The sequence below is a fragment of the Bidens hawaiensis genome, unplaced genomic scaffold (genome assembly GCF_021521415.1).
Source record: "Bidens hawaiensis isolate Kalapana, Puna unplaced genomic scaffold, B.hawaiensis_p1.1 tig00032718_1, whole genome shotgun sequence".
Classification (NCBI taxonomy): Eukaryota; Viridiplantae; Streptophyta; class Magnoliopsida; order Asterales; family Asteraceae; genus Bidens; species Bidens hawaiensis.
This window is the reverse complement of record NW_027495576.1, coordinates 103662-124290: the sequence shown is the minus strand read 5'-3', so window position 1 is coordinate 124290 and position 20629 is coordinate 103662. Positions and strand designations below refer to the sequence as shown.

The 20629-nt window shown below is 37.5% G+C and overlaps 1 protein-coding gene across 1 annotated transcript; it reads right to left on the bottom strand.

Annotated features, from left to right (window-relative positions):
* Positions 1–843: 843 nt before the first annotated feature.
* Positions 844–1305, bottom strand: LOC143583908 (uncharacterized). The gene has a single exon (XM_077066083.1). The coding sequence runs from the start codon at positions 1303–1305 to the stop codon at positions 844–846; it is 462 nt and encodes a 153-aa protein (XP_076922198.1).
* Positions 1306–20629: the final 19324 nt, after the last annotated feature.

Genomic DNA, 20629 nt, shown 5'->3' with positions numbered 1-20629 from the left:
AATGGTGGTTTTGTATAAACAAGTAATCATATGAAAACACTAAACGGGAACTTTTAAAATCCCGTCTTTTGTTAATGTAAATATTATATTTTATCCCACGCTAATATTTCTGCTTTAAAAACGTAACTCTGATTTATTTACAAAAGTGGTACCAACATATGTGTCATACGCCTAGGCCGTGGTTTAGGGTGTGACAGCGCCCGAGTCTATCACCCAGTTACCTTCTTGATCGATATTACCCGTCATGTTGACAGTAGGAGGATTTTGTTGATTAGTGGTGGGTGTCATGTTAACAAAGATTTTAATAAACTGTTGGTACTGCTCGTTGGTTAGTCCCGGAATTTGACTTGTCTCCCCCTCAACACAAGCAGTCCTTGGCTTTCCTTTCTCTTGCTTTCCCTTACCTGGCCACCACTCTGGATACCCAATAAGCTTAAAACACCCGTCCTTGTTATGCCCATCCTTTCCACAATGATCACAATGATCAACCCGCTGTTTTCAACCCTTTCAAATGGTTCTGCTATGTGGCAGATTTGTATCATGTTTCTTTGACACAAAAGCTTGGAATGCAGCAAAATCATTTGTAGATCGTTTGAGACCGAAGACAACCCTTTGTTGTTCGTCATTGAACACCTAATGGTAGGCTGCTCTAAGAGTTGGAGTTGGTTGCATGGCTAGGATTTGTGTTCGTATGGTACCATACTCGATGTCTAAACCAAGTAGGAACTCATAGAGCCATTCTTTCTCCTTGAAATCATAGAGTTTATTCCCAATCTCACACACGCAACCATTACAGTCACATGCGGGAGTCGGAAGAACTGTTTCTATTTCATCCCAAAGAGATCAGATTTTTGTGAAATACGCAGAAACAGACGTTCCTTCCTGTTTGGTCGTGATTAAAGTTTGTATCAACTCGTACGCTAGCGGTGCGCTTTCTTTTCCGAAACGTTCTTTTAGATATGCCCAAATATCATGGGCGGTCTTAGCATATCTCACACTCGTTCGTATCTCCTTCTCCATAGTGGTTTTTAACCAACCTTTAATCATGACGTCACACCTCAGCCAAGCCATGTAGGTGTTAGCGATTGGTTCTGGTTTCTTGATCGACCCATCAATGAAACCGACTTTGTTTTTTGCGAATAAGAAATTGAGAATTTCTTTAGACCAGTCGTTGTAATTTCCTTCGGTTAGGACGCCGTTGACGTGTAGTTGCCTTGGATAATCTGATGCGTGTATGGAATATGGATGGGTGTGATCGGAGGCCCCTCCATCATTTTTGGTTATGTCTTCTTTACTGTCGGCCATGGTAATTGATAGTTTAGAGGTTAGATATAGGAATTGGGAGAAAAGATGTTCCCATAAATCCTTTTCCTTTACCAAATCGAGGCTGACATGATCCTTGGCTAGATTGACAATCGGACATCTGCACAAGGTTAGATTTTAAGGATAGGAAGACGCTCCTATCTTATTTGTTTTCGTTTATATCTTATCCGTATCAATTTTGATTGAAATCTAGATACTTTTCGACTAAGTATCAAATCAGTATTTTGTATAATAAGTTTTCCAAAACTTATCCTTAATCAAAGCCTAGGTATAATAAAATACCTAATTCGCTAAGATTGATGGCTCTGATACCAACCTGTCACACCCCGACTTAGGGCCTAGGAGTGTGACCACAAGTTGGTACCTGTTTTGTAAATCTATCAGAGTTGCGGGTTTGTTTTAGCGGAAGTCTTTTAGTAAAATATTATTATATTGAAAACTTATTAAAAACTCGGGTTTAATTACCCGTTTGATATTTCAAATACATTTCTTTGTGAAACATAACTCTTTTATAATATTTCCAAATAAAATATCTGAGCCACCAGATAACATCTAATGACTATAACTCCAATCTTCTATTCCTTCTTGCTTGTCTGTTCTAACCTTTCTTGTTTCCCTGTAACATGGGTGGAAAAATATGTCAGCACAAAGCTGGTGAATAACGCTGACTCTAAAATATCTTTTCAATACCTTTGTGAAACCAACAATAATACCTTTGTGACTACTCATTAGGCACCCAACTAAATTGGGATCAAATTACCCTAAGTACCTTGTACAATTAATTATATACACAATATCATTTCTCTGAACAGTCCCGTAGACCTTCAGAGGCATGTTGATGATATGCATGGCCTCAGGGAAATGACGAGTCACCATGTATGTTTGGATCCAGACATATGTATACTCTTAATCAGAGTGTCCGTTTCTTATTATAGTACAAAACGTTTTAAGGATTCGTAAATCCTATGCAAACATTCTGACTCAATATAAAAGGTTTGGGGCGTATTCACATTGTCTGTTTATAATCAGTTTCTTTTACTGATTCATGTTTTCTGATTCTTCTTCTTGTTTTGTTACCTCGGACCTATAGTACGAGAATAACATTTTGTATAAATAACTAGATCAGCGATCTAGCTTTAGACCTTTAGTCTATTTCGTATAGCTTTAACCTTGATAAAATCGTTTGTTTATATAAAACAGTTGGATATTTAGTCCCCTTCTTTATTTACCATTTATATGCTACGTTTCTTCTTCAGGAAGAAACGTCTATACTGAGTTTCTTCTTTAAAGAAGAAGCATTAATTTAATAATTATAACCTCTTGTATTATATTTCTTAGTCATAAAGAAATACTATTTTTGACTATAACTTTTGCTTAAGAAAAGTTATATACTACATAATTGTAATCAAGGTTCGGCTATAACTTCGTCTATGGTCTTAAGCCATTTATAATAATAAGATAATAACTTAGACGGAACCCCTAACCTCGCACGGGTATTCGGAGTTAGATATTCCTAAGTTTATACGGGCAGCACTTCTACTCTATACGCACATTTATCGAGGCGTTCTTGATCCACCTTTCTTGGCACGCAAATCGAGGCAGTGTGTAGGTGTCGCCGGGTCGTGCACGTACTTCGAGGAAAACACCAGGTATTAGGTACGTATTACGAGGTCATGATTTTCGGGTCGGTGGTACACAAAACGGTGTTCGGCACGCAAACCGAGGTAGATAGAGAGTGGATTTCTAGAGAGAGAGTGGATGTGGGTGTGAGGGAATGAGCCATGAGGCTCCCCTTTTATAGCCAGTTTTGGATCTCATCGCGGTACGCGATGGGCTCCTCTTTCAACTCCGTCGCGTAGCGCGACACCGCCATTTCTGCATGAACGCCACGTGTCCTGCCGCCACGTGTCACCTGAGTGTGACACGTGTCCCTGAGTCATCACGGTCCATCGCGGTACGCGATGGCCGTCTTCTTGGACTCATCGCGTAACGCGATGAGTCCCTGGATAATATTTTTCACTTTTAGTCCCTCGTCTTTGATAGCTTGTCATTTCTAGGTCTAAATCTCGTTGTCCAAAAATACTAAGGCAGCTCTTAAGTGGCTCGCGGCGATGCGAGCGTGCGAAGTGCAAAGTGCGCCATCAAAGCGCCACATTGCGCCCAACGCCCTTCGCCGTCGCCATCGCCATCGCCATCGTCCTCATCCTCGTCCGAGCCCGTGCGCGTGCGCGTCGGATGCTGCGCACCCTCCGCTAGGACCACTTGGTGCATGATATTCATAAAAGAATATTATTATGGAAAATCTCTTCCTTATAAATAGCTTCCATTTCTTTACCACTTTCCATGTGGGATATATTCCATTTTCCTTATTTATACCTTAGTGGAATGCTTCCACTTTCTTTCATCTTCCAATGTGGGATGGAGTTTTATTATTTTCCTTTCACATAAGAATACTTAACTTAGGAAATATTTATATTTCCTTATTTTTCTTATAATTCCTTATTTAATATTTTCCAATTACTTATCCTGAGATTATTTTTGATCCCTCAACTTTCCTAAGTTGTCAAATTTTGATCGAAATTTTAGGGATGTTACATCCTCCCCACCTTAGAATGAATCTCGTCCTCGAGATTCGTTGTGTTAAGTGTAAATGGCTCTTACCTTCGGTTGTTTGATTAGATTTTTTCTAATCCGGTTGTTGTTTGTTACAATCTCTATGCAGAATTACTAAGGTTTTTGTTTTGTTGTTAACTTACATCCTTGAATGATGTAACCAGCCAATAATTCAGAATATCATTAGTAAATATAAATTGCTAAACACATTGATCAGTTGTGTTTAACTATTTACCTTACCATTTGTATTCTAAACATTTACCGATGTTAACTACATTGTTGTTTGGATTCGGTCTGTCGAATATATTCCACTAAGTTGCTATTTAGATTCAGTCTATCGAATCTATTCTATCCTTGATCTTGATTAATGGCATGCTCTATATTATAATAGTAGTCTTGTACTTAATTTCATTTGCTATACTTAGCAATTGTATTTCTTGAATATCTTCGAGCTCTTTTCCTTTGACTTTTTGATCAACCATAGTTGGTAGATAACTCTATCAGTCGTATTTCTTGAACGAATTCTTTTGATGATATACTGTCCTTGTATTTATTGAATAATATTTTCTAATCATCTTCCTAGATGATAGGTTAAAGCCTTTTTCATTCTAAGTTCCGAATAAAACTTTTTGGTATCCAGATCTCTTATTGTCTTTTCGAGGTAATGAATATAAGTATTTTTGTGTATTAACACGATCTATATGCTAAGATTTCATTTATAACTTAGGGAATTAAATACCCTTCTTTGATTACAAAACTTCTCGTTTAAGAACGAGTTACAACTAATATACAAAAGTTAGATAGTCTATCTTAACACTTCTTTGATGTGATCTTGTCATTTATTAATCTTGACTAGCTTTTCTTTTCGGGCATTTAGTCTTAAAGTGACCCGTTTCTCCACATGTAAAACATACTCCTAGCTTCTTACGACATTCTTCTATTGTGTGTCCTGCTCTCTTGCAGTATGCACAATTGTTTAAATTTTCTAGTCGACATTTTCCAGTATATTTTCTTCCACAAGTCTTACATGCTGACTTGGTAGTACTTTCTTCTTTCTCTAATTTTCCGGAATCTTTTGCTTTCTTGGTTTCTTTGTCTTTATTCTTTTCTTCTTCTTGATTCCTTATCATACTGTTGATTAAATATCCGGCCAATTCCATAGCCGATTCAACTGTTTCTGGCATATTGGATCGTACCATGTCTTTTATTTATTTTGGTAGTCCATATATGTAACGAGTTACTTTATTATATTCTGGAGTTACTAAATGTGGAACCAATCGGCGGTACTCTAGGAATTTAGTGTTATATTCCCTAAGATTTGTGCCAATAACCTTGTGATTCCATAACTCGATTTTAATTCGATCAATTTCATGAGTTGGGCAAAATTTCTTTAATATGAGACCTTTGAATGTTTCCAAACTTACGTTATACATGGTTTCTCGACCCTTGTTTTGAATCAAGGTATTCCACCATTCAAGAGCTTCTCTCCTGAACATTTGTGAAGAATACTTGATAGCTTCCTCACCAGTGCATTTGCTTATGGTAACGATTGATTCTTGTTCCTCTAGCCATCTCATAGCGGCTATACCATCTGAGTCTCCATGAAATTCTTTAGGATTGTAAACTTTAAAGTTCTTAAAGTTACATCCTTTTTGGATCTTACGTTTCTTGTTCCTTGGATTATTATCAGCTGTAGAGCTATCATAAGCCTCTTCCATTCTGGATTCACTTTTACTTTTCTTGTTGGATTTTGTTTGACTTTGATTTATAGAAATGTCTTTGATAGCTTCCTTAATCATCTTTTGAATTCCTTCTTTATATTGGGCGGGGAATTTCATTATCCTTATCTTTATTATTAATGTTTTCTTCGTTTCCCGATTTCTTGGGAGGACTGTTGTGAGAGTTTGCACTTTCTTCTCTTGACATACTACAAAAAAATTTTAAAAGATAAGTCCAATATTCGAAGAACTTAAAACATATCTTTTATTCATCTTATTATAGTTACAAGAGTGCATATTATTTTTGTTACAATTATACTCTCTACTAAGGTTCTATTTCTTCCAACGAATGACTAATTTCTTAATCTTGCTATCTTTCTTGCTATTCTCCTTTTCTTTTTCTTCCACCTCTATTTCCTTCATTTTTTATTCATTTTGAATGTGAACAAAGTAAGGATCTTGAGTTGCCGGAAAATATTCTTGTTCGTGAGGATATTCTTCAGGATAAGTCATTACTTCTTTTTCCTTTGGCATCATTGGTTTCTTGGATCTACTTAATACGTCTCCATACGTATTTTGATTTTGAATAATCCGAGCTAGGGGAATGTTAGAATCAAATGAATCTGAATCTTCCTACATTTTTGTTTGGCATGTACTTTCATCGCTAGATATAGGAATTGGGAGAAAAGATGTTCCCATAAATCTTTTTCCTTTACCAAATCGAGGCTGACATGATCCTTGGCTAGATTGACAATCGGACATCTGCGCAAGGTTAGATTTTAAGGATAGGAAGACGCTCCTATCTTATTTGTTTTCGTTTATATCTTATCCGTATCAATTTTGATTGAAATCTAGATACTTTTCGACTAAGTATCAAATCAGTATTTTGTATAATAAGTTTTCCAAAACTTATCCTTAATCAAAGCCTAGGTATAATAAAATACCTAATTCGCTAAGATTGATGGCTCTGATACCAACCTGTCACACCCCGACTTAGGGCCTAGGCGTGTGACCACAAGTTGCTACCTGTTTTGTAAATATATCAGAGTTGCGGGTTTGTTTTAGCGGAAGTCTTTTAGTAAAATATTATTATATTGAAAACTTATTAAAAACTCGGGTTTAATTACCCGTTTGATATTTCAAATACATTTATTTGGGAAACATAACTCTTTTATAATATTTCCAAATAAAATATCTCAGCCACCAGATAACATCTAATGACTATAACTTCAATCTTCTATTCCTTCTTGCTTGTCTGTTCTAACCTTTCTTTTTTCCCTGTAACATGGGTGGGTAAATACGTCAGCACAAAGCTGGTGAATAACGCTAACTCTAAAATAACTTTTCAATACCTTTGTGAAACCAAAAATAATACCTTTGTGACTACTCATTAGGCACCCAACTAAATTGGGATCAAATTACCGTAAGTACCTTGTACAATTAATTATATACACAATATCATTTCTCTGAACAATCCCGTAGACCTTCAGAGGCATGTTGATGATATGCATGGCCTCGGGGAAATGCCGAGTCACCATGTATGTTTGGATCCAGACACATGTATACTCTTAATCAGAGTGTCTGTTTCTTATTATTGTACACCAAGTTTTAAGGATTCGTAAATCCTATGCAAACATTCTGACTCAATATAAAAGGTTTGGGGCGTATTCACCTTGTATGTTTATAATCAGTTTCTTTTACTGATTCCAGTTTTCTGATTCTTCTTCTTGTTTTGTTACCTCGGACCTATAATACGAGAATAACATTTTGTATAAATAACTAGATCAGCGATCTAGCTTTAGACCTTTAGTCTATTTCGTATAGCTTTAACCTTGATAAAATCATTTGTTTATATAAAACACTTGGACCTTTAGTCCCCTTCTTTATATACCATTTATATGCTACGTTTCTTCTTCAGGAAGAAACGTCTATACTGAGTTTCTTCTTCAAAAAGAAACATTAATTTAATAATTATAACCTCTTGTATTATATTTCTTAGTCATAAAGAAATACTATTTTTTACTATAACTTTTGCTTAAGAAAAGTTATATACTACATAATTGTAATCAAGGTTCGGCTATAACTTCGACTATGGTCTTAAGCCATTTATAATAATAAGATAATAACTTAGACGGAACCCCTTACCTCGCACGGGTATTCGGAGTTAGATATTCCTAAGTTTATACGGGCAGCACTTCTACTCTATACGCATATTTATCGAGGCATTCTTGATCCACCTTTCTTGGCACGCAAATCGAGGCAGTGTGTAGGTGTCGCCGGGTCGTGCACGTACTTTGAGGAAAACACCGGGTATTAGGTACGGATTACGAGGTCATGATTGTCGGGTCGGTGGTACGCAAAACGGTGTTCGGCACACAAACCGAGGTAGAGAGAGTGTGGATTTCTAGAGAGAGAGTGGACGTGGGTGTGAGGGAATGAGCCGTGAGGCTCCCCTTTTATAGCCAGTTTTGGATCCCATCGCGGTACGCGATGGGCTCCTCTTTCAACTCCGTCGCGTACGCGACGCCGCCATTTTTGCATGAACGCCACGTGGCATGCCACGTGTCCTGCCGCCACGTGTCCCTGAGTCATCACGGTCCATCGCGGTACGCGTTGGCCGTCTTCTTGGACTCATCGCGTAACGCGATGGATCCCTGGATAATATTTTTCACTTTTAGTCCCTCTTCTTTGATACCTTGTCATTTCTAGGTCTAAATCTCATTGTCGAAAAATACTAAGGCGGCTCTTAAGCGGCTCGCGGTGATGCGAGCGTGCGAAGTGCGCCATCAAAGCGCCACATTGCGCCCAACGCCCTTCGCCGTCGCCATCGTCCTCCTCCGAGCCCGTGCGCATGCGCGTAGGGGGCTACGCACCCTCTGCTAGGACCACTTGGTGCATGATATTCATAAAAGAATATTATTATGGAAAATCTTTTCCTTATAAAGAGCTTCCATTTATTTACCACTTTCCATGTGGGATAGATTCCATCTTCCTTATTTATACCATAGTGTAATGTTTCCACTTTCTTACATTTTCCAATGTGGGATGGAGTTTTATTATTTTCCTTCATATAAGAATACTTAACTTAGGAAATATTTTTATTTCCTTATTTTTCTTATAATTCCTTATTTAATATTTTCTCATTACTTATCTTGAGATTATTTTTGATCCCTCGACTTTCCTAAGTTGTCAAATTTGGATCGAAATTTTGGGGATGTTACACAAGAATTAAGGAAGTCAATATGGAAGGTGAATATGGCACGTATTAAAAGAGATATGGAGCTAGAATTAGAGCTAGTATCATGGAAATATATATCATATCTTTTAACTTTAAGTTCCTTCACAAGGACATGTTTAAGAAAATGGTCTTCCCAAACCAATCAATTGTGGTGATGCAACTGTACATCAAAGAGTTCAATTTGATAACCACAATGATCATAAATGTGAAGACTACCAATTTTGAAGTTACATGTGTTGAATAAGATGTTTCAATAGCAAAACTTTATGAAGCACAAAATTTTTCTCGATTTGGTTTTGATAATTTTGATTAGAATTTTTTTTTTCTTATTCGGATTTTTGAGGGAAAAAATCTTTTGAGGGTGGAGTAATGTTAGGTAGTAAATAGTAGAGGGTCTAAAGTGTAAATGTTCAATAGTTAGAGTTATAATTGTAATAGGTTATACATATACATTAATCGTGAATGTGAAATGTATCGATGAATTGATTTGGTTTTCCTCTCTCTGTTCTTCTTCCTTTCTCTTTACCGATCTTAATCTCTTGATTGCCCGTTTGTATCGTAACAACCTGGGTCGAGTTCGGGCCCGTGTATTGTTTTTTAAAAGTCATACCCTATGTATCGAGTTCGGGTCGAATATAGAATCGGGTATTATAAAACCGGGTATTTTTTCAAAAAATTTCTCTCTCTAAAAATGACATATTTCACAATTTTTTCCCAAACTAGTGTTGATGGAAAAACTATTTACCATTTTGGTGTTCATTGAAAACTATTTACCAAACTAGTGTTTTCCATCCATATTTCACTTTTTACTTTTAAATTAACTTATTAATGCATTTTTATTTCTATTTCTTTCTATTAGTTCATCAATTATCTATTTTATTTCATTTTTCTTATATATTTTCATTTAATCAATACAATACCTTTTTTATAAATATTTATTTCTCATTCAACTGTTTCTTATTTTTCTTTACTTACTTCTAACTCTCTCTCTCTTTTCACTTCTCTTATTTGATTTTTTTAAATATATCACTTTTTTGTTCTTTTGTTTTAGAATATATTGATCACTAGTTTGAGGCCCGTGTATTACACGGTAATTGATGAAAATTTTAACCTTAACCATTAAGTGAAATACACTCAAGAAAATGATCTTATATTGTTAATACAATTACAGTTTACACTTAAATTACAAAATAAGATTACACATATATGTTACAAATAAATAAAACATTCTTTGTATACTACATTTGTGATTATAATGGTCAGTATACATTGTTTATCAAAAATCAAAATCATTAGTCCATGTTTACCTGTAACTCTTGATAAGGTAACGTATCTTGACAGTGCATGTTCAACCTGGTTAAAAAAACCCCGTTAATACATGAACACATAAAGACCCGTTATTCAACCTGAGCCTGCCGCCCATTTCGACAATAACAAATAGTTGTAATTATTATTCCTAGATATTTGATACCTTATTTAAAAAAAACCCATTTTGACAACACCTGTTCAAGGACAAAGCACACAGAAGATATTTTAAAATGATTCGCCCTGACCCGTACATTTTCTCGATTATATTGTTTATAGTTTTAATCATTTGCATTATAAATAGGCTCGTTTTGGCCCAAAAATGTTTTGGTCGTAACCTGTTTTGATTCGAACCTATTTTTGTCAAAACAAACTTTTGGTCGAACCAAATGGACTTATTTTAAATTCACTTTGAACCAAACTAACCCGTAACAGGTTGTGCAAATACCAGATTGTCTAATCATATTTATAACTATTATAAGTATATGACGGTGTCAACGTAATTAAACAAAATATTTAAAGATGCCATTTACAAGCAGGAAAATGGTTGAATACCAACAGTTTAAAATTTTGAAAATATTTAACCATGACTTTAGTAATAGTAACATCGACTGCACAGACCCGACTTTAGTAACTCCTTGACATAAAAGCAAAAAGTCAGATAGATTGTGAAAGAGCAACATATTTGCATATTAGACGCCTAGAAAGATACAACAGTGTGTACCTTGTGAAAGAGATCTGCAACTCCTTGAAGTAGTGCTTAAACAGGATGTCAATCTCGCAGCAGCAATCGCATTACGTAACAGTAACATCGACTGCACACACCCGAGTTCCGAAGGCCACCTATCAGTCAGATAGATTATCACAAACTCATTAATAACAAAATATTATTTCGTAACTAAAAGGCAAGTGAAACATTGTATAAGATATATTAACAATAGTGCTTTAAACACATTTACAACAGTCAATGCCTAACTTATGACATGGCGTATTTATGTGTACTGGCATCAATGAAATGAATAATAATCAGATGAATGATGATAATAATAATAATAAAAATAATAATATCGAAAAAGTCAGATGAATAATAATAATAATAATAATAATAATAATAATCATTAGATGAATGGTGATTTCTTCATGTGTAATAATAATAATAATAATAATATCAAATACACATGATCTGTAAAGAGCTAATTAATACATAAATCTCAAATTAAACATAGTAGACCTAAACCTTCAATCAATCTAATATTAAAATTCAATCAAAATAATAATAATAATAATAATAATAATAATAATAATAATAATAATATTACCTGGTGAAGATGAGAGAAAGAGATTTAGGGATTTTGAGGTCCACCGCTGCGTAGTATATGTGTATATATAGTAGATATAGTGAAGGGGGCGATCGTAGTGGTGGCCGTGGAGAGGGTCTATTTCGTTGTGGGAACTTGGGGTGGTGGTGGAGGCCATGGAGAGGGCCGATGGAAAGGCATACGTGATAGAGTTGGGAGAAATTTGGTATCTATGGTTTGATTGGATAATGGATAAGAGGTTTGAATAACAAATAAAGTGGGTGGGTAATGACTCATGTAGTATCCATATTTAAGAAAATGGGTTAAAAAGTATGAGAATGAATGAGAGTGTGACAAGTGGCATATAATAGTAGATATTTATTAGAGTAGTAAGATTTTATGAATTTTATTTTCCGGGTTTAATTTTGGTATCATAACGAACATAACTAATTCCGATCGAATTTGTGTCGAATAGTAGCCAAGATGTATGGGTTTTACGAACGCCCGAGTTTTCCAAATTATGTTTTTATTTTTTGTATTAAATATGCTCATTTTACGAATTTAGTGTTCTTGTTTAGTTCCGGTACCGCATAACTTAACCGATACTGGCCGTATTGTAGGTTCCCTGGATGGATCTGCACGGGATATCTCGATCTACGTAGGTGCGGAATCCCTGCGTAGGTCGTTACGAGCGTAGAAGACACGAATAGATCTAACACGATACGATAAACAAACACGTTATATTATAACCAAAACACGTGATACAATATCACTATTACAGACACGAACTCTCGTCCTCACGTTACAGCTCTCGTAACTTCGATAATGATCACACGAACCCCTTTTCTAAGCTAAGCCGTAACCTATATAAATACACGACAACTTCGCCTGGCATGTTCAGGCAAAGTTGTCCATAACTTCGCTTGACTAACAAGTTCGCCTAAACAGCAAACTTGTTAGTAACTTCGCTTAAGACATATAAAACATAATTAATCATTACAGACTCGATTACAGACACTAGACTATGAACTACTGACATTATGCACCAACAGACTCCCCCTTGGCAGTAGCTTCATGTCTTGATCTTCAAGCACGTGTCTTGTAATCTTCAATCTCTTGGTCTTCATGCATGTACTCCTTCTCTCACGCATACCGTGACTACTCGCTGATATTTCCTCGCTTATTCTTTCCAAGCAGGAATATAAAATATCTTCTTTTCATTTAACACCTACAGATCAGCTTTCGATAAATTAACAAGATGCATCGGATCATACACTCTTAGCACTTCTTGTTCGTCTTCGTCTTCCATCACGGCTTCAGCAGTCTGGCAATCAACATACCACCATTTAAGATCTTTCAACACATCTTGAGGCATAGTCTTCATTGGAACCTCTTCCATGCATCGAATCGGTTTGTACTTCATTACCATCCATGGCTTGCCATCTGCTCTCATTCCTCTTTCCTTATCTACCACTAGCTTTCCCTTCTGTGGCTTTAATAACTCAAACTTCTTTTCTTTAATACTTTCTTTCCACACGATCTTCCCAATAACTCTGGCCATGTTGTCGTCACTTCTATTAATCAACCCCAATCTAGCCAAATCCTTCACCTCACATTCAGGCAATGTATTGAGAGATCTTAACGTCCTCTTAAAGTATTGGATCCCATCATATCTTTTCACCACGAACACTTTTAACTGTTCATCATATAGCCAACAGATAATTCCTTTCTTTGATTCAGCATAGCCTTTTATTATAACTTTTCTTGAACATGGTTGGAACAGCAGGCTTCTTAGTTTTGATAAACCAATGAGCATAGCCTTCCTTCCATCTAGGCTGCTCCTCCCATTCTGTATCATCATCTACTGTATCTTGACATACATCTGACTTTTCAACTTCAGGGATCTCGTGTTCAACATTCTCCTCAACTATTTCACCTTCTTCAACATCATCTTCTATCACAATTTCTGCACCAATCTTTTCAATCTCTTCGACTGGTAGAACATCATCTTCACACATAAATTCATCATCCAACTCCTTCAAGGCATCGATCACATCATCTCCCATCTCCTCGTCATCTACCATCACCACCTCATCACCACCAGAACCGCCAGCTGCACCTGCAGACTCCCCCTGAGCTGTGGAAGTCCCAAGAGCTTGAGTAGTTCTTGGCAACTCACCACCTGCACCTTTCGATGCATTGGGATCATCGTCTCTGTCATTCTTCTTCTTTGTCCTGAGCTCGTCGCCTTTACAGCTCGTCTCCCCCTGAGATGCCAAGAACTCCTTCATAGCATCTATAATTTTCAATCTCGACACAGTCGAAACACCTTTGTTAAACATCAAAGAACATGATATACGATGTATCGACACTACGAACCTTGAATACGAATCGGAAACTGAAAGAAAAGAACAAAGATTGAAATCGGAAAACAAGTTCGCCCGAAACTGGATAAGTTCGCTGGAATTTCGGAATAAGTTCGCTGTGTTCTTGGAATAATGAAACGTTGACTTTTAAAAACCTTTATATAGGGTCTGGGTTATACAGGCGAAGTTACGGTTAACTTCGCCTAGGGCGAAGTTATTCACAAGTTCGCCGATATATCAAATTTTACAAAATCAACCCCTATAATTTGAACAATTTGCAATTAAGTTTTAAAACTTCCTTAAAGAGTTACATGACACGATCAAGACTAAGTAACCAAGTATAAAATCAACAACTACATAAATAGGAAAAACTTTTAAAAATTAAAGTACAAGGGATCAAATTTCAGTCTAGACAGGGACTACCATGTTTTAGAAAAGATCCGAACAGGAATCATACTAACTACGTGACTGTCACATAGATCCGTGTTTAGCTGTATTATGACATAAAGAAACAGGTTGTAAGTATGTACATAACTTAAATGGTTTTCATCGTTTCTGTGATACGAGTTAAGTTCAAATAAGCTCAAAAATTAAGTGGGCAACAACTCAGAGATTATGATGCCTCCTATCTATTCTCAAAGCGTATTTGGCTTTCCCCAAGTCACCCCGAATTGACTTCGACCCGTGGTCACCCCGAATTGACTTCGACCCATGGTGTCTGATTAAGTTGTAAGTATTCTTCGATCTTTAGACTCTGCTTCCCGTTCTCTTTCTTACATCATGATTGACATTTTAAGTTAAAGAATGTCTCAATGACTTAAATTTTTTTTTTTTTTTTTTTAAACAAACACATAGAGAACAACTGCAAGTCCCGAATCTGGATCACTGCAGTCTCTTGACACGCTTTCTTCACGGGAATCAGAACACTAACAGGCTCGTGTATGACTGGGTAATCGCTTTTCTGCCTATCATTCGGAAAGATATATATGAAGACATGCAGAACTCTTAAGAAGTTTCCACATAAAATCGAGTAGATTTAGTTAGTATCACTTCTACTTTTACGCACCATAAAAAGCTACCATGACATACAATGACTGTTCTTAAGCCTTTTAAGCCTAATAACTTCACTAGTTAAGTACACAGAATCAGTATATCTATCATTTTCCAAGGTTGGATCAATTTTCTGTTAAACATAGCAAACGAACTTCTTACGAAGTAGTAGACTTGAAAAATAATTTTATTTCCCTTAAAGAAAAATTTAACTTCTATCGCCCCGACCAAATCAAAGTCTTCAGGTCAACGGCTATCCCGAAGATCCAATGGATCAGCTAGACCGACCACATACTAGTATGTGTCCTTCTAACTAAGTATGATCGACTAATTTTAAGCGAAAGAATGAAAACTCATCATAAACCGCCCCGGTCACTTTCAGTCGTCTGGTTAATGGCTATCCTCATATTCTACAAGTAAAAATGAGGACCAAACATATCCTAAGACATGTCCATCAAACTGAGGTAACCGACATTGTTCTAAGCGATGTGACGTTTTTTTTTTTTTTTTTAATATGCACAAAAAGCATGGTTACTCGGGATTGATCATCCCATTCAACTCAACAAGGTTTTGAAATCTTGATTTGTCAAACGCTTTAGTATATAAATCAGCGAAATTATCAAGCGTATCCACCTTTTCAAGCACAATCAGTTTCTTCTCAGCACAATCCCGTATAAAATGATGACGTATGTCAATATGTTTAGTTTTACTGTGCTTCACGGGATTGTTAGTTACTGAGATAGCAGCTGTGTTATCAGTGCAAATAGGAGTAAGTGAGAAATTCAGACCATAGTCGCGCAACTGTTGTTGAATCCAAAGAACCTGGGAGCAGCAGTTGGATACTGCCATGTATTCTGCCTCACATGTTGAAATTGCGACTGAAGTCTGCTTCTTGCATTGCCACGACACCAATCTGCCACCTAGAAACTGACATCCTCCAGTTGTTGACTTCCGACTCTGATTGCACCCTCCATAATCAGAATCTGTGTAAGCGACTAGCTCCAAGTCTCCTCCCTTCGCGTACCACAACCCCAGCTTAGGTTTGCCTTTGAGATACCGCAAGATCCTCTTCACACCCTTCATGTGAGATTCTTTTGGGTTTGCCTGAAAACGAGCACAAAGACAAACTGCAAACATAATATCAGGCCTAGAAGCAGTTAAGTACATTAAAGAACCTATAATAGCCCGATACTGAGTTGGGTCCACATCTGCGTCATTGTCAGAATTAGCACCCAATTTATGGTTGACGCAGATTGGAGTATCGAATGGAGTGCTGTCCTCCATCTTGAAGCGTTTGAGCACATCATGGACATACTTGGTCTGATGAATGAACATCCCATCCTTCTTCTGATCAACCTGCAATCCTAAAAAGAAAGTTAGTTCACCCATAGCACTCATTTCAAACCTTTTCTTCATGACGGCCTCAAACTGCTGACACATGGAGACTTTTGATGCAGCAAAGATAATGTCATCCACGTAGACTTGCACCAGCAGGAAGTCGCTTCCTTCTCTCTTGAAGAACAACGTGCTATCTATCTTCCCTCTTTCAAACCCATTTTCAAGCAAGTAATCTGATAAAGTTGAGTACCAGGCACGAGGTGCCTGATGTAGTCCATACAACACCTTACTTAGCTTGTACACGTGATCAGGAAAGTCTGGGTCAGGAAAACCCGGAGGTTGCTCAACGTACACAACCTCATCAACTTTCCCATTTAGGAACGCACTTTTCACGTCTAACTGAAATACCTTCATCTTCTTATAAGCAGCAAATGCCAAAAACAATCTAATGGCTTCCAATCTTGCCACAGGAGCGAACACTTCATTATAATCAATCCCCTCTTGTTGATTAAAACCTTTAACGACTAGCCTCGCCTTGTTTCTTATAATAATCCCTTTCTCATCTCTCTTGCACTTAAAAACCCATTTTGTGCCTATCGCATGCACATTCTTTGGTTTTTCAACCAAAGTCCAAACTTCCATTTTCTTGAATTGAGCCAGCTCTTCTTGCATGGCCTCGACCCACGAGCTGTCCTTTAGAGCCATTTGGTAATTCTTTGGTTCAATCTGGCTGATAAAGCAGGTGTACAAGCATTCGTTGATTATGCCTGTCTCCTGAATGCTTGTGTAAACACAGGTGTGCTCATTCAAGCTACGTCTTGTTTGTACACCGGAGGACACATCACCAATCACATTCTCCAAAGGGTGATCTTTATGAATTCTCGTGGTCGGAACAGAACCGACATGCAAATTGTCTTCCAAGTTAGAAGAGAGCTCGTCAATGGTTGTTTCTTGCTGAGAGTGAAACGGATTGAAAAATTCTTCTTCAGGAAAGGCAGCAGGGGTATCGATAGCATTTGATGAGGAAGGTTGACATTTATCAAACAGCTGTCTTTGCACTATATTTTCTTCTTCATCAAGGATCATCTTCGTAGCAACTCTCTCTTCTTCTTCTGCACTATCCAAATACGGTATGTTAAAAGACTTAAAAAGTCTATCATAGTCGAAAAACTCAGCAGGTCCGTTGCTTGGTTTTGGCGGTTTGTAACTTGTGATATCGGTGTTACACACCACCTCAACCTTGCTAGTCGATGTATTAAAGACACGTCTGTTGGGAGTCCCAACAACATAACCGACTAAGATTCCTTCATCGGCTACTTCACCAAATTTAGAATTTGTCTTTAAAATCGAACAAGGGGACCCGAATGATTCAAGACCACTCAAGTTAGGCTTCCTCCCATGCATAAGCTCATAACACGTTTTATTAAGTCTTTTAACAGTCAAGACTCTATTCAGGATATAACAGGCTGTAGCAACAGCTTCAGCCCAAAACACCACAGGAAGCTTCGAATCAGCCAGCATTGTTCTGGCTCCTTCAATTAACGTTCTGTTCTTCCTTTCAGCCACTCCATTCTGTTGCGATGTATACGGAGCGCTGTATTGGTGTTCAATCCCTTTCTGAAGGCAGAAGATCTCCATCTCAAAATTTTTGAACTCAGTTCCATTGTCACTCCTGATGAACTTAACCCTTTTATCCATAACGTTCTCAACTTTGGTAATCAAATTCTTCACCATCTGAGCCGTTTCATCTTTTGATTTCAGGAAATATACCCACGAATATCGTGAGTAATCATCAGTGATCACCAAGCAATAAGAAGTACCTCCTAGACTTTTTGCATTCACGGGACCGAAGAGATCCATGTGAAGCAATTCTAGAGTACTGACAATAGAATTGACCTTCTTGGTGTGATGGGAGTTCTTGTGCTGCTTTCCCTTCTTGCACGCTAGACATTTGTCTTCAAAGTTGAAACTTTTCAAGGGAACACCTAGCACAAGTCCATTCTTGACAATGTGGTTCATCTTCCGAAGATGAATGTGCCCCATTCTCCTATGCCACAATTCGGACTCCGATTCGCTCGCTTTTGTCATAAGGCATGATTCTTCCGTGGCCATTTCAGTCGACCTCATATCCATAATATACGTATTCCTCTCACGTGGAGCCTTCATCACAATCCACTCCTCTGGTATCTGAAAACCAGGATGTAACACAATCGCCTCATTCTTTGTAAAATGTACGGTGTACTCCTTATCACAGATCTGCGACACACTCAGCAGATTGTGCTTCAATTCTTCGACAAAGTTTACTTTTTCTAGAGTCATCTTTCCATTAGACACCGTTCCCATTCCTGTAATCTTGCCTCCACTTTCTCCTGCAAAGCTCACTCTCCCTCCTTGAACAGGTTTCAAATCGTGTAACAAGTTTTTGTTACCCGTCATGTGCCGGGAACAGCCGCTATCCACAACCCAAAGATTATTGGCAGCCCTGTTCAACTGTTCCTGCACGATTAAAGCAAAAGATTAGAATCTAGGGACCCAAGACCAATTGGTCTTGGATCTATACATCCCGAACCTTGGCTTTCCAAAGTTAGTCTCTGTATAATTCCTGTAAGTCCTATTAGTATACCTCCTTGTAGATTGATTGTGAGGCCTTCCAAACCTTTGTGAATTGAAAGAATTATAGCTTGTGGTTTGGTTATTAGCAGTGTAAAACTGAGATTGGTTTCTTTGAAAACCTGAATTAGTCACATTTCTGAATTTTGAATGGTTTTCATTTTTAACAGTATTATAATTACCATTAGGCTTAGTCTCAGTTTTGGTATGCCTCACACCTCTGAATCGCTGCTTCAGAGGGCAATCTGCAACTAGGTGCCCTAATTGATTACACCTAAAACAACACCTATGTTCAACCTTTTTATCAACAGGTGTTTTAGATGTCGAGGCTTTATTACCGCCCGTTTGTCTCACATAAGGTGGGACATACGGGTTTAGCGGAGAACTCTTTTTAGTTGTTTTATCTTTCTCTCCACTATCTGGTAACACTGCCTCCTCCTTTGTCTTACCAGGCTCGGATGACTTATCCGAACTTGATGAGACTGGACTCGGATCAGAAATTTTAACACTTGACACAGGCGTACTTGTTTCGCCTCTACTAACATCTGGTTCTTTACTAGTTACCTTAATTGGAACTGTCTGAACAACCTCAAAGTCAACAGATTTCTGAACACTAGGATTAAAAGTGTAATTGTGATTATAAGGTGGTGGAACCTCATGATAACCAATTCCTCCCCTCTTAACAGAGGAACCTTGATCACTAACAAGGTGATCAAGAATAGCAGAGGAATTTCTGAACTGCTCAAGTTTTCTATTCAGTTCCACCACTTTCACCTGGTGATCAGCAATCTGTTTTTCTCTTTCAGCTATTAGCTTGGTTTTTTCTTCCAAAACTTCATAGCTTAGATCAATCACTTGTATTTTTTCAGCAAGTTTTGCTTTTAGACTTTTAATATCCTTTTCACAAGCTTTTATTTTAACTTTATAGCTATTTTCTCTTGCTTTAGTAAAGTGATGATCTTCTTTTAAAGTTTTAAACTCAGCATCCAAACCAACATACTGATCAGTTATAGTTGCTAATTGCTCAGACAAGTTTTCACATTTAGAACAAGTAGGTTTAGAACATACCTCGGAGAGCTGGTCTTTAACATCTGCCATGAGAGCTTTTTCTTCTTCGGTAACCTTCTCATTTCCTTCAGTTTCAACCTTCGCCAAATTGGCATGTTCGAAAGTTTCTTCAGAATGCAGGTTCCAGTTGTATTCACCATCTTCTCTGGAAATCATAGCACTATAATCTTTAGAACCCGCATTATGCTGTGTAGACTTGCCTTGACCACATTCTACACGCTCATTTCTGCACTCCTTAGCAAAGTGGCCGTTTTGCTGACAGTTGTAGCATCTTACCTTCATCTTGTCAAACCCTGGCCTTCCACCGACAAACTTTCTTCCGGTCTTTTTCATAAACCGTTTCACTCTTCTCACGATCATAGCCATCTGCCATTGCAGATCCATTTCTTCCAGATCATCAGCATCAATCTGGTCATAGTCTTCATCCAACATAGCTGGATCAACAATCTTCCCCTGAATGTAGTTCTCATAGGAAGCAATAAAAGAAGCATAGAGAGCAAACTGCTCTTCAGCAGATTTGACACTCATAGGCATCTTAGAGTAGTTGTTGCTAGGAATACTTGGAGAGCAACTACTCTTGCTTGCTTGCGGTTTAGAAGCACTAGATCCACTTGCTACAAAGCAAACATCACCATTCGTGTTGACTGACACATGCCCCTCATGTGATGAGTTGGCACCCGACTCTCCCTTCGAGTAGTAGGC